Genomic DNA, 14,164 nt, shown 5'->3' on the forward strand with positions numbered 1-14,164 from the left:
AGTATTTTCTTTGCCTCTAGAGAATTAGTATAATTTCATCCTTAAATGTTTGGTATAACTCAACAATGAACTCATCTGGATCTGTGCTCTCTTTTTTGTAAGCTTATTAATTATTGATCCAATTTTTTTAGTAGATATAGGCCTATTCAGATTTTATCTATTATCTATTTATTCTTGTGTGAATTTTAGCATATTGTGTCTTTCAAGGATCGGTCCATTTCATCTATGGTAGCAAATTTGTTCATGGTACTGTTTTATTATCCACGGGACCTTTAGTGATGTTCCCTCTTTCATTTCTGATATTAGCAATTTGTATCCTTTCTTTTTTTCTCTTAATTAGTGTGGCTAGAGGCTATCAATTTTATTGATCTTCTCAAAAACAAATTTTAGATCATTAATTTTCTCTATTGATTCCCTGTTTTTGAGTTCATTAATTTCTTTAATTTTTTTATCATTTCTTTTCTTTTGCTTACTCTATCATTAATTTTCCTTCTTTTTCTAGTTTCCTAATGTTGAAGCTCAGATCATTGATTTTAGATATTCTTTTCTAAAAAACATGAATTTATTGCTATAAATTTCCATGTGAAAGTGAAACCGAAAGTGAAGTCGTTCAGTCGTGTCCAACTCTTTGCAACCCCATGGACTGTAGCCTAACAGGTTCCTCTGTTCATGGGCCAAAATTTCCTTGTAAGCACTGCTTTTATGACATCCCACAACTTTTTATAGCTGTGTTTTCATTTTTGTTTAATTCAAAGTGATTACCTTTAATGTTACCAGTATAGTTCAGTACACTGATTAACAAGCTAGTACTTTCACCAGTGAACATCCATTTCTGTCATTCAGCAAAGTCTTAGTATTGATTGAGATGTGGATACCAGGTGGGTTTATAGTAACCTTTCCTGGAGTTTAGACTTTCAGTTTTAATATTAGCTAACCACTTCTGGAGTTTAAACTCCTGATCAAAATATTACCTGTACATGGTTGTAACTTAATCTGACACATACATACACATGCTACCTCAGGGTCTGGGCTGAGTTTTAACGTAAATTAAATACATCATTATATATATCCAGGATATGGATATATACCTAAAAGTCCATCAACAAAGGAATGGATAAAGATGTGGTACATATATACAATGGAATATTACTCAGGCATAGAAAGGAGGGAAATAATGCCATTTGCAGCAACATGGATGGACCCAGTTATTGTCATACTGAGTGAAGTCAGTCACACAGAGAAAGACAAATATCATTTGATATCACTTATACATGGAATCTCTTTAAAAAGGCTATAAATGAACTTATTTACAAAACAGGAATAGAGTTACAGATGTAGAAAACAAACTTATGGTTCCCAGAGGGTAAGTGGGGGGGAGGGGGATAAATTGAAACATTAGGATTGACACACACATACACACAGTACTATATATAAATATATCATCAATAAGAACCTACTGTATAGCACAGGGAACTCTACTCAATATTCTGTAATGGCCTCTATGGGAAAAGAATTTAAAAACGTGGATATGTGTATATGTATAACAGATTCACTTTGCTGTACACTTGAAACTAACACAACCCTGTAACTTAACTATATACCAGTAAAAAATTTTTTTAAAAACACCGTAACATTCCACTTTAAATATTTCAGATTATATCCTTAAATGTAGGTCAATTCAGGAAGAGAAATGGGGTCAGAACTTCAAAGCCTGTGAACTCTCTCATAATGGTCATCACATCTCCACAAAGTGAAATACTCTGTATTTGATATGTAGTCACATGGCTTTTGGCCATTCAATGCATCTTAAAGAAGAAACCATCAATTACTGCTTAGTGCTCTCACTCTAATATGGGATGCTCATTTAAATTTCTGCCCTTTCATAGCTACTTGATAAGAAAGTATAAAAATAATTCTATTGAAGCTCTGTATATCTGTAGTTACAGAGAAGAAAAATAATAGCTAAAGGTGAATCTGAGAAGTAACATTGTTGAAAAACATTTGAGAAAGTCTTACTGATTTCTACCAACTTCCCTGGCTTTCTGGAGGCAAAAAGTTAAAAGGACAGTCTCATACACAAAAGACTCATAATCCATTGGGAACAGTGAGGATAACACAAGTAAATATTAAATGTATACTTATCATCAAGATAAGAATTTTGTTCAAAAGCAAGACAGGAAACCAAGGACAGCAAGTGTTTAGATTAAGAATCAAGAATTAGATGGGCTATCAGAAGTTTAGCTGTTGAATATAAATTAAAAGATGACCAACCTAGACAGCATATTAAAAAGCAGAGACATTACTTTGTCAACAAAGGTCCGTCTAGTCAAGGCTATGGTTTTTCCAGGAGTCATGTATGGATGTGAGAGTTGGACTATACTACTCAGAAAGCTGAGCACAGAAGAACTGATGCTTTTGAACTGTGGTGTTGGAGAAGACTCTTGAGAGTCCCTTGGACTGCAAGGAAATCCAACCAGTCCATCGTAAAGGAGACCCTGATGCTGGGAAAGATTGAAGGCAGGAGGAGAAGGGGACCACAGAGGATGAGATGGCTGGATGGCATCACCGACTCAATGGACATGAGTTTGGGTAAACTCCGGGAATTGGTGCTGGACAGGGAGGCCTGGCGTGCTGCGGTTCGTGGGGTCACAAACAATCAGACATGACTGAGTGACTGAACTGAACTGACTGATTCATTTACTGAGTACCTGCTATCATATTTATTTGATTCTGAAATGTCATATAATTCAGTTTCTTAATATCAGCTTTTTTAAGGGGGAAAAAAACTCTAAATTCTATGCTAAATGTGTTAATTGGTTATAAGATACATTTTCAAAAAATTTAAAAATGTAAACAAACATGTTCATTCTATATGTGCTAAGTGCTATATGTGCTAAACACGGTGGGTACAAAGATGTGCTAACTAGTCGTGGACCTAAATTAGGGAGGTTAATCTATTGGAGTTACACATGCATCACACAAACACATAAAATATTAGTCTGCTAATATATTGGATACTAGAATAATAGATCCTCTTCTTTGTGTTGACCCAACCAACTGCAAAGATGAATACGTCTCTAGTCTTTCTTTAGCTAGCTATCGTGAGAGCTTTAGCTTACTACTATATTGAAGAAATATTTCATCTTACATAAGCAGAATGATTTATTCTATTTTGTCATTTGTTAAAATCACAACAACCTAGAGAAAGTTATTTCCACAAAATGATTACTTATTGATAACAAAATATTCACCTTGATCATCTGGGGTAATTGGTATATTCTTGAAACTAAATTATCTTGACACTTGTTCTTAGCAAAAGAGGAAAGCTTATTGCTTCAAAGATAGGGTTATATATTACCACATTATAAGGTTAGGATGACAGAGGAGCTAAGAAACTCTTTTTAAAAAATTAAAGACATTTTGTTATTTGGTTGGTATAACTATGAATTTAAAGATATCTGAATATAGGAGGCCCAAGTATAAACAATATCTGAAATGTAGGTTGCTAAATATAAAACCTCTTTTTCAATATCTCACACTTAAAATATGTGGCAGCACAAGCATATCAAGCTTACAAAGAGTGCAATCTCAGATATTCTGCATCCTAGCTATGACACTTTCTAATAATTTTTCTCATAAAAACTGTGAAAGCATGAGGCCAGTAATATCAGTACAAAACCTTAGGTGAGCATGAGTATAACGATGCCTACACACTTCAATCACTCAGTCGTGCCCAACTCTTTGTGACCCCATGGAGTGCAGCACGCCAGGCCTCCCTGTCCATCACCGACTCCCGGAGCTTGCTCAAACTCATGTCTATTGAGTCAGTGATGCCATCCAACCACCTCATAACTGTGGTCCTCTTCTCCTCCTGCCTTCAATCTTTCCCAGCATCAGAGTCTTTTCAAATGAGTCAGTTTTTCGCCTCAGGCGGCCACAGGATTGGAGTTTCAGCTTCAGCATCAGTCCTTCCAATGAATAATCAGGACTGATTTCCTTTAGGATGGAGTGGTTGGATCTCCTTGCAGTCCAAGGGACTCTCAAGAGTCTTGTCCAATACCACAGTTCAAAAGCATCAATTCTTCGATGCTCAGCTTTCTGTATGGTCCAACTCTCACATCCATACATGACTACTAGAAAAATCATAGCTTTGACTACATGGACCTTTGATGGCAAAGTAATGTCTCTGCTTTTTAATATGCTGTTTAGGTTGGTCATAACTCTTCTTCCAAGGAGCAAGTGTCTTTTAATTTCATAGCCGCAGTCACCATCTGCAGTGATTTTGGAGCCCCCCAAAATAATGTCTGCCACTGTTTCCACTGTTTCCCCTTCTATTTGCCATGAAGTGATGGGACCAGATGCCATGATCTTAGTTTTCTCAATGTTGAGTTTTAAGCTTACTTTTTCACTCTCCTCTTTCACTTTCATCAAGGCTCTTTAGTTCTTCTTCACTTTCTGCCATAAGGGTGGTGTCATCTGCATATCTGAGGTTATTGATACTTCTCCTGGCAATCTTGATTCTAGCTTGTGCTTCATCTAGCCTAGCATTTCTCATGATGTTCTCTGCAAATAAGTTAAATAAGCAGGGTAACAATATACAGCCTTAACATACTCCTTTTCCTATTTGGAACCAGTCTGTTGTTTCATGTCCAGTTCTAACTGTTGCTTCCTGACCTGCAAACAGGTTTCTCAAGAGGCAGATCAGGTGGTCTGGTATTTCCATCTCTTTCAGAATTTCCCACAGTTTGTGGTGATTCACACAGTCAAAGGCTTTAGCATAGTCAGTAACGCAGAAATAGATGTTTTTCTGGAACTCTCTTATTTTTTCAATGATCCAACAGATGTTGGCAATTTGATCTCTGGTTCCTCTGCCTTTTCTAAAACCAGCTTTAACATCTGGAAGTTCACAGTTCACATATTGTTGAAGACTGGCTTGGACAATTTCAAGCATTACTTTGCTAGCGTGTAAGATGAGTGCAATTGTGCAGTAGTTTGAGCGTTCTTTGGCATTGCTTTTCTGGGGACTGGAACGAAAACTGACCTTTTCCAGTGCTGTGGCCACTGCTGAGTTTTCCAAATTTGCTGCCATATTGAGTGCAGCACTTTCACAGCATCATCTTTTAAGATTTGAAATAGCTCAACTGGAATTCCATCACCTCCACTAGCTTTGTTCATAGTGATGCTTCCTAAGGCCCACTTGATTTCACATTCCAGGATGTCTGGCTCTAGGTGAGTTTTCACACCATGGTGTTCATCTGGGTTGTGAAGATCTTTTTTGTATAGTTCTTCTGTGTATTCTTGCCACCTCTTCTTAATATCTTCTGCTTCTGTTAGGTCCATACCATTTCTGTCCTTTATTATGTCCATCTTCACATGAAATGTTCCCTTGGCATCTCTAATTTTCTTGAAGAGATCTCTAGTCTTTCCCATTCTATTGTTTTTCTCTATTTCTTTGTACTGATCACTGAGGAAGGCTTTCTTATCTCTCCTTGCTATTCTTGCTACACAAGAGAAGACTCTACATATGGACATTACCAAATGATCAACACCGAAATCAGATTGATTATATTCTTTGCAGCCAAAGGTGGAGAAGCTCTATACAGTCAGCAAAAACAAGACCAGGAGTTGACAGTACATCATGAACTCCTTATTGTCAAATTCAGACTTAAATTGAAGAAAGTAGGGAAAACCACTAGACCATTCAGGTATGACCTAAATCAAATCCCTTATGATTATATAGTAGAAGTGAGAAATAGCTTTAAGGGACTAGATCTGATAGATAGAGTGCCTGATGAACTATGGACGGAGGTTTGTGACCATCCCCAAGGGATCAAGACCATCCCCAAGAAAAAGAAATGCAGAAAAGCAAAATGGCTGTCTGAGGAGGCCTTACAAATAGCTGTGAAAAGAAGAGAAGTGAAAAGCAAAGGAGAAAAGGAAAGATAATGATGCTTACAGATTGATTAGTGTGAAAAGTTCCCAGCAACAAGAACAAGACAGTCACCAAAGTGTCATGTGGGAGTTCGTGAAATAGTAAATGTTTTGTGCAGAAGTGTGAGGTTATATAATACATTAGAGTAGCCACTATAGTCAGCAATAACTTTCATTTAATGCACATGACTGAAAGTGCAATGATAAATACAAGCATTATATGCATAGAAAAAAAGATTTGTTTTACTACTCCAAAGAGTAAGGAATGGCAGTACCTAAGCAAATTCATGTATACAGTGTGAGTGGTTCTAGAAATTAGGGAATCACGGTATGAAAGCTGAAGACAATGCAGTAAGGGTATGTGGTCAGCACCACATTTCTCAGGGAGACTTTTATTCTACGTGTTTTTCTTTTACCCGTTTCAGGGTCAAGCACCACTAAAACCTCACTATCAGGATGAACCAGTCTTTCCATCACTTCTACCTCCTAACTTGGGTTGGGGAGGACAATTGGGCAACGGAACACAGTGATTAGCACACCATTCCTGCTCAGTCTTCAAACTGTTAGCTTTCAGACAAGCACACTGTGACAAACCATAACTGTAACTTAAACTTGTGGGAATCTTTCTTTAAAACATGGAGATGGAAAGGAGAGGACCTGTGCCACTCTTCTCTTGATTGCCATGATAGGAAGGGATCATGGACAAATACAGCTATTTTTATGTTCAAAATATCCTTTGATCATTTGTCTTAACCCACAATTCAACTTGATCTCATCACATTTTGACTTCTGCGAGGCTACAATCCATGTTTATCTGCGCTCTCTGCATGATCTTTAATCTCTCTCCTTCATCTCTCTATTCTCATTTTCAAACACATGTAGCTCTTTTTCTATCACAAGTTACCATTCTCATGATCTCATTGCCTTCTCCAGAGGCACTTTTTTCATTTTTTGACACCAAAATGGCCTATGCAATGCTTTTTCCATTTCTTTACCACCTCCTCCCTTCTGAATTTTTTGCCAACAGGCTTGTAGTCCTGCTCCCCTCCTCACCGAATAGCTTTCCTTAAAACTAACAATGATCTCTTTTCCTTATTCTGTTTGATCTCTATAGCACTGTCTTCTCTAAAAATTTCTTGATACAGTCTTGACCCTTGCCTTCTATAGTCTGAAATTACTCATGGTTTTCTGCCTTTCTGATGACTCTTTCTTGTTTTTTATCTATTGGTTGCATTTTTTCATTCTTCTTCCCTCAAGCTGTGACCATTATTCAGAGTTCAGTCCTTGCTTGTCTGTTTTTTTTTCCTTTCTAGACCAGGGGATTTTAAATTGTGTTCCTTGATCTAAAATACTTTAGAATCTGCCACTGAGAACCCAGGGAATGAATCAAAGTGTGGACAACTGGTGCCTTCCCCCTACTTCAAACAGAATAGCTCTGATTTTATCTGTTTATTTGTTCCATATTGTTTATTTTGGAGAGCTTCACTAATTTATTGAAAACTACATCAGGATCATAAAGCCTGAGTCTAATTTCTTGTTTTACCACTATCTATATAACTTTGGAAAAATATTTCAAAGCCTTAATAAATTTCTATATCCAGGCTTGTGTCCTTCCCTCCACCTAAACTGCTCTCCAGCTCTACTTTTCAGTACCTTTTTAATTACTACTAATTTTCTAGTTTTCTGTCACTTCCTCCAGGAAGTCTTTGAATCTGAGATCTGGGTTAGGTGTTCTGACATGGTACCATAGCATTCTGAACCAATCCTTTAACACAGTACTTATTTGGTTGTCTGTTGGTCTATATTTCCTACTAAACTGGAAACTCATTGAGAACAGACTATTCATGATTTACCCAGCTTAGGGCATGTAGTAGGTTTGAAATCCCAAACAGAGGTAATTTTATATCCAGCAAAGATACCCAAATTAGGTGACACTGCTCTCTTTTCAACTAAACAAAAATGAAAAGGCATGTATCAATGTTATCTCTCATTGTGATCAAACTGCTCTCCCCATCTGCCTGCTTTCTGAATGTCCCTGACACCTCCTTCATCTACTTTTGAATCTTGTTCACAACATCCTCACCATTTACTTTTATTGGGGAAGTTATTTTATATTCCACTGATTTTTTTTGGTCCTAAAACAGAGATGCACTGTTAAAGATATCTGCAATGACCAAGAAAACATCAAAATACTAATTCATCTTGTTTTCAACTCTGTATCATTATATCATTCTTAACAAGATTATAACATTGCACTATTTTGGCCTAATATTAACAATATCAACTTCTAATAATAAACAAAGATGAAAAATCTTCAAAGGAAGATTTTGAGGGCATATCTGAGCAGTTTATAAGAAAAGTATTGGTAGCTGATATAGAGATTATAACTGCCTGGTAAAGAACGTATTGCTTTAAATATTTGCTGTTTAAAATATATATATATAATAACAACAAAAAATCCTAAAATTAAATCAAAGAAGAATAATATAATGTTCACATATACTCTGTTAATATGGCCTTAGAGAAATTCCATCTTTAATCCTAAACTGTAACATCACCCTCAGCAACCATATTAGGGTACTTTCATCATAAAAGTCATAGGTTCCAAGAGCAAAATTACATTTCAATTCAGTGCTATTTTATTTAAGAGTTTATCATATTTTCAAACACCAAGCTAATGCAATTTAGACCCAATGAGTATCTTTTACCTCACTGCTTTAAATCTGGAATCTTAGCTTTTTACTACTATGGTTCTTCAGATTGTATTAAATGGAAAAGGTCGTAAGAAAGACCAAAATCAAAAATATTTTGCAATAAAGCAATCTCTGTATAGCAAAATTGATCATGGTTCATTATCTGCTTAACAGAGAAAGCTTGACAAATAGAACTTCAAAAAGATATTATTGGAGTTGATGTTATAAAGAAAACTCATGTATCAGATGAGTAGCTGATTAGATGAAATCCTGTACAGCACTGAGAGACCAAGATTTAGGTCATGAATCAATTCAAGGAAGTTGATCTGCTGACTAAGTTTCTCATGTTTCTTATAACAATAGTAATATTTGTATAAAGAAAAGCCCCACAGCCAACAGGGGAAATGGTACTTACGAGTACTGTGTCAGCAGTTCCAAATCATTATGCATGTTGATTGGATATGCTTCGCTGAGTTCAAACAACTTCTCTAGGGCCTCATAAATGAAAATGATGCAAATAAGAGAAGCAAAAGCTTCTTCAGTAAACCGGGTGATATAGCAGACAAGGGAGCTTGCATCAGTGGCCACAAGTATGATACACAGGGTTGCAGTCCAAAGTCCAATACTAGCTCTTAAAGACAGGTATGATAGCCCATATTCTCTAGGAGGAGGGAAAGAACAGGGGAAAGAAGGTCACTGAACAGCTTGTCACCATTTTTAGTAGATGGAAATAAGTCTAACTCAGGAAGTGAAAATAAATAAGCTTCACATCCCTTGAGTATCTAAACTCAAAACTTTGTCTACAGGGAACACCTAAGGGTATAAAACTCAAAGAGGTTTCTCAGTGCTTAGAACTGAATATAATTTTTTATAAATATTACATAAAAAATACATAAATATTTTACTGTTTCTTTATTTCCATGGAGAGACAAAAATGGCAAACTGAATCAAATCAGCAACTTTCACCTCTGCCAGCAGATTTCCAAATGTGATGTTGAGAGAAGCATAAACACAGTAGAGGGACAGACAGGGACTAAGGGCAAAAAGTATATAATACTTACTTGCAAAATTTAAACAAAATCTTTTCAAACACCAAAACTGGTCCTGTACTGCCTAGTATGGTAAGAGGCTGTCCACCAAAAAGAGAATAGGCTATTCCAGTCATGGATGCTCCAAAGAGAGACTCGATTGCACTCTGTGTGGAGATATAAATGATTCCATTGTCTAAGCTGTACAGGCCACCATTATAACTGGAGAAAAAATATATAAAATACATGGGGTCTATTCTCTGAAGCACCTACCAGCAACCTTGGGCAGGAGGTGGGGTGGGAGAATTAAAAAAGGGGCAGGCTGTCAAAATATGAATGGTAGTAGGCAAGGATCCATTATCTCCCTCTTCCTTATCTTATCTTTCTTTCACTTACTGAAAGTTTACATGTATTCACAACGAATGTCTGGCAGAAGCATGGCCTATATAAGTGGGAAATGGACCTCTTAAGAGGTAAGAACCAATCTAAAGCTAGCCTAAGACTGGGGGCCAGGGATGAGATCAGAACCTTGTGCAACGTAAGAATTATCTATTCTGAGGTAGTCCACTCCCTGATTCCCAGTTCCACTAGTCAGGAAATTCATATGAAGTTTATCTGCTAGACCATACATCAAATCTCTCCTCATAAAGGAATTCAAAATGAAACACACACTCATCTAACTATGAATCTTAAACACGGATTCAAATTCAAAGTTCAGAGAAAAGAATAATACGTACTATTCGACCCTCAGTTGCTTCTCCCAGCAGTCCTCCAAATGTGATGACAGGAGACATACATGCGCAGTAGAGAAACAGAAAAGACGCTAAACACTGCAGGCTGAGAGCATCTGTGAAGTCACTCCAGAAGTATGGAGCTTTTCTTTTGATATCTAAAATAAGTCCCCCAAAAAGCCTAAGACAGGGGGGGAAAACACAATAGTGACATACAAAGATAAAAAACACATATGTCAAAATACTCATTTGCTTTGTCGCCAGGTCATAGCATAGGTTTTCCATCAGCAGAGATGAGACCCGTATTAACCTGCTAGGTTCTACATCATGATCTACAGGAATAGCTTTGTACCACTAAGGCACTTCAATTCCTAGCGAAAAATCATGCCAACAACCTCAAAAACCCTAGGTTCTCTCAAACTAGGTTCTCAGCTGTTCAATAATCAAAATTCAAACAGTGAGATTTAAGGATTACTCTAATCTCTGTTCCATTTTACAAAAACCTAGTCCTAAAATCAGGCCTCTTATCCTCAGTTATTGGCAATATTGGAATTGTTTACATTCCATTTAGTGTAGCAGAAAGTGAAGGAGGGAAGGTAAACTGATTTTTATATAGCCCGATAGTGAATATCAACCTAGAGAGAAAAGGTGTATATAACCATGGCTCCAACTATCCACTTTGTCAAAAAAATCGCTTGCCAAATAATATTTTATACAGGCACTTAACTGGCCTTATGGACGACAATAATGCTTAGTAGAGAGAGGTAAGTTCCATTATTGTTTTCATCTTTGGAAAACTAACACAGGGGCCTTATAATAAGCAACCTAGATAAATGTACTTTTGATCCACTGTTGCTAAACATATTCAAATATCTATAATTAACAAGACAATAATGACCTTACTTGGGTAAATGCGTGTATTCTAAAAGTATCAAAAAACACATTAAAAACATGTAAAGGATGATGTTTTGGTAGGAGGAGGGGAGTGGGAGAAGCATTAAATTGTGAAATGTCTAAAATCTGAGGATGAAATTTTTTAATCTATTAGGAATGAGAGCATTAAACAGGTATTCTCATTCTTTGAACATTTACTAACAATATGCAGATTTAACATTTGACTACTAAAAGCTCTTTGTGCTCTATGGAATAGAGATGTCATATTAAAATGAATAAGGCTATGATTAAGTTCCTACATGGAGGTTAAAAAAAACTGTTATGTTCAACATACTGCAAGTATGCTAAATACACCAGGGTTATGGAAAAATATTAAAGGTTTGTTCTTCGTTTTCTTAATAGGAATATAATGTGGCAATCTAAGAATCACTTCAGAAATGACTGTTCTCTTGAGAAGCAAATTCCTATCTGCCTTGAAAAACGTACCTCTTCAGAATAACTGAAATTCTATTATTTTTAATTGCCCTGATATAGACACAATAATAACATATTAATAGCTATCTTATTATTATTTGAGTAATCAAATCATTACGTTTTCCACATCCACCAGAGGGATGTGGACTAGGAGAGGTTGAAAAGGATGAAATTTCAATTGAAAAAAAAAGGGACATTTAAAATTCAGAGAAGTTTGTACAGAACCTATGAAAATTCACACACATACACAAAGATCATCTTAGTTTAGGTTCTCCTACTTGTGTTTAGTAAAATACATGCAGAATTTTTATTTGGGGGATCATTTCTGAATGATGTGTTAAATTCTCAAAGTCATAATTCAGAACAGATTTAACCTACTAGTCTATTTATTCATGTACTTATTTTTTACATCCCACCTAATCCCCAAAAGAATGTGAAGTGGTTATGAACGATCACTTTGTAGTTAATATTTATAGGCTTGATAGCACTTTCTATTAGACTACTGTTTTCTAATTAATTACTTATTAGGCCATACATTAGTCTAAATAGCTGTTATATTACAGTGTAATAAACGTGCTTTTAGCAGCAAAAATCTAAATCCAGAAGTGGGAGGTCATTGCAGAGAACAGTACAAGAGCAGCCCAGATGTGCACCAGCAACTCCAGGAGAGCAGATGAGTAATGGATACTTCAAGTCCTGTCAGCAACAGAATCTGTGGAAGAACTCTGGAGAAGCGAAGATACCGGATATTGGTGACCTGGGAGGATTTAGGAAGCAGTAAGGAAAAGTGAACTTTGAAAAAAAAAATCTAAGCTATGTGGCATGTTACACCTGAGAGAGAGGGAAAAAAATAACACCAAAAATAAAAAGACAGCATTTGAAAATTTGGAAGTAAACAGAAGGAGTTACAAGGTTTCCAGTAAAGGGAAAGGGAAAAAATTGTCTGAATCATCTCAAATTAAGTACCAGACTGAGGAAGACATTTCCTTAGAGACAAAACATAGAAAAAGGGAAAGAATAGAGGAGAATTAAAATGCACAGAGTTGTCAAGAACTGGAAAGTCAGCTTAGAGGACACAGTGAGAGCGGTACAGGAGATGGCCCTGAGGAGAGGGGAGCACCAAGCCTGCAAAGTTTTTGCAATTGCCTTCGATTATAATGGAGGCTGTGTGCACATATTCCCTGAAGACAGACCCACCCAAAGGTTTCTGATTTTCTGCTCACACATTTCTTGGAGAGAGACAAGCTGCCAAAAAAAAACTTAAAAATCATTTTAAGAAATAAATTGAAGCTTTCATCTCTTCAAAGATGTGTGATTAGAAAAATAAATCATATAGCTCTTTCAGATTACTATCATAAAAATTAAAAATATTATTATATACATCCCACTTGCATGTAATGAAACAGGGTCTGTAAGACTGAATTCTTGGTATTTATTTTCGTTTCCATTTTGAACTTGAAGTTTTCAACAGGCTCTTTTGGAAGGGGCAACTGACAGTTTTCTCATTTATTCTAAGAATCTGTGAATGTGTTTTATGCACAGCAATGTGAAAGACTACGTATATAAAATGGAATGGTGTATTCAGTGTTCTGGTTTAATAATAATGACAATCATTAATGATGAGATATCAAATTTATTAGCATATTTACCCCCAAAGAGTAGGTATTCAAAGTATAAAAACAAATTAGTCCTCAAAACAGTAATTCCCAACACAAAAGTGATATACCATCTGGTCTTTGAAGTCCCATACAAGGGCTTTTCACTAACCTTCCAGTTCGCTGGAGTTCAGGTCCACTATGTCCTCCATGGGGCTCAGCTTCCCCATGAGCTGCTGTTCCATTTGGTACAGCAGGAATCTTCCTCTTCTCCTGTGGGAAGTGTTTTTGTTTTTTAATTTCAGGTGCTAGTTGTAAACAATAAAAACAATTTTTTTCCCTTGAGGCAATATGCAGAGCAGTTAAGAATCCAGGCTCTGTACTTACTTGCTATACAACCTCTAGAAAGTTATTTAGCTACCTAAAGCCTCAGTTCTCGCCTCCTTTTACTGGTGATAACTCTGACAGCAAAGGGTCTGCCTCCAATGCGGGAGACACGGATTCGATTCCTGGTTAGGGAAGATCCCCTGGAGAAGGAAATGGCAACCCACTCCAGTACTCTTGCCTGGAAAATCCCATGGACAGAGGAGCCTGGTGGGCTACAGTCCAAGGAGGGGGCAAAGAGTTAGACATGACTGAGAGACTTCACTTTCACTTTCCATTGAGAGAATGAAATGAGGTGAGGGATACTTTTTCTTTCAACGAATATTTATTGAGTGCCTAGTGTGTGCTATTCATTTTTATGGGATGCTATAGATGCAAAAGTTAGCAAGAAAAAGCATTCTGTTAGTGGAGACAAAATAATCCTATAATGTCAG

General features: G+C 36.5%; 1 protein-coding gene across 11 annotated transcripts in view; it reads right to left on the reverse strand.

Moving 5' to 3' along the window:
- SLC4A10 (solute carrier family 4 member 10) overlaps positions 1 to 14,164 on the reverse strand; it is a 343,332-nt gene that overhangs the window by 91,472 nt on the left and 237,696 nt on the right. For all 11 annotated transcript variants that reach the window (XM_027559338.1, XM_027559409.1, XM_027559355.1 and 8 more), the window contains 4 exons: positions 13,519 to 13,619; positions 10,390 to 10,564; positions 9,686 to 9,819; positions 9,040 to 9,285 (listed from right to left, as the gene is read on the reverse strand). In XM_027559338.1, the coding sequence (XP_027415139.1) occupies positions 9,040 to 9,285; positions 9,686 to 9,819; positions 10,390 to 10,564; positions 13,519 to 13,619 (656 nt within the window). The remainder of the gene's footprint in view (positions 1 to 9,039; positions 9,286 to 9,685; positions 9,820 to 10,389; positions 10,565 to 13,518; positions 13,620 to 14,164) is intronic.

Source organism: Bos indicus x Bos taurus, chromosome 2, assembly GCF_003369695.1.
Source record: "Bos indicus x Bos taurus breed Angus x Brahman F1 hybrid chromosome 2, Bos_hybrid_MaternalHap_v2.0, whole genome shotgun sequence".
Classification (NCBI taxonomy): Eukaryota; Metazoa; Chordata; class Mammalia; order Artiodactyla; family Bovidae; genus Bos; species Bos indicus x Bos taurus.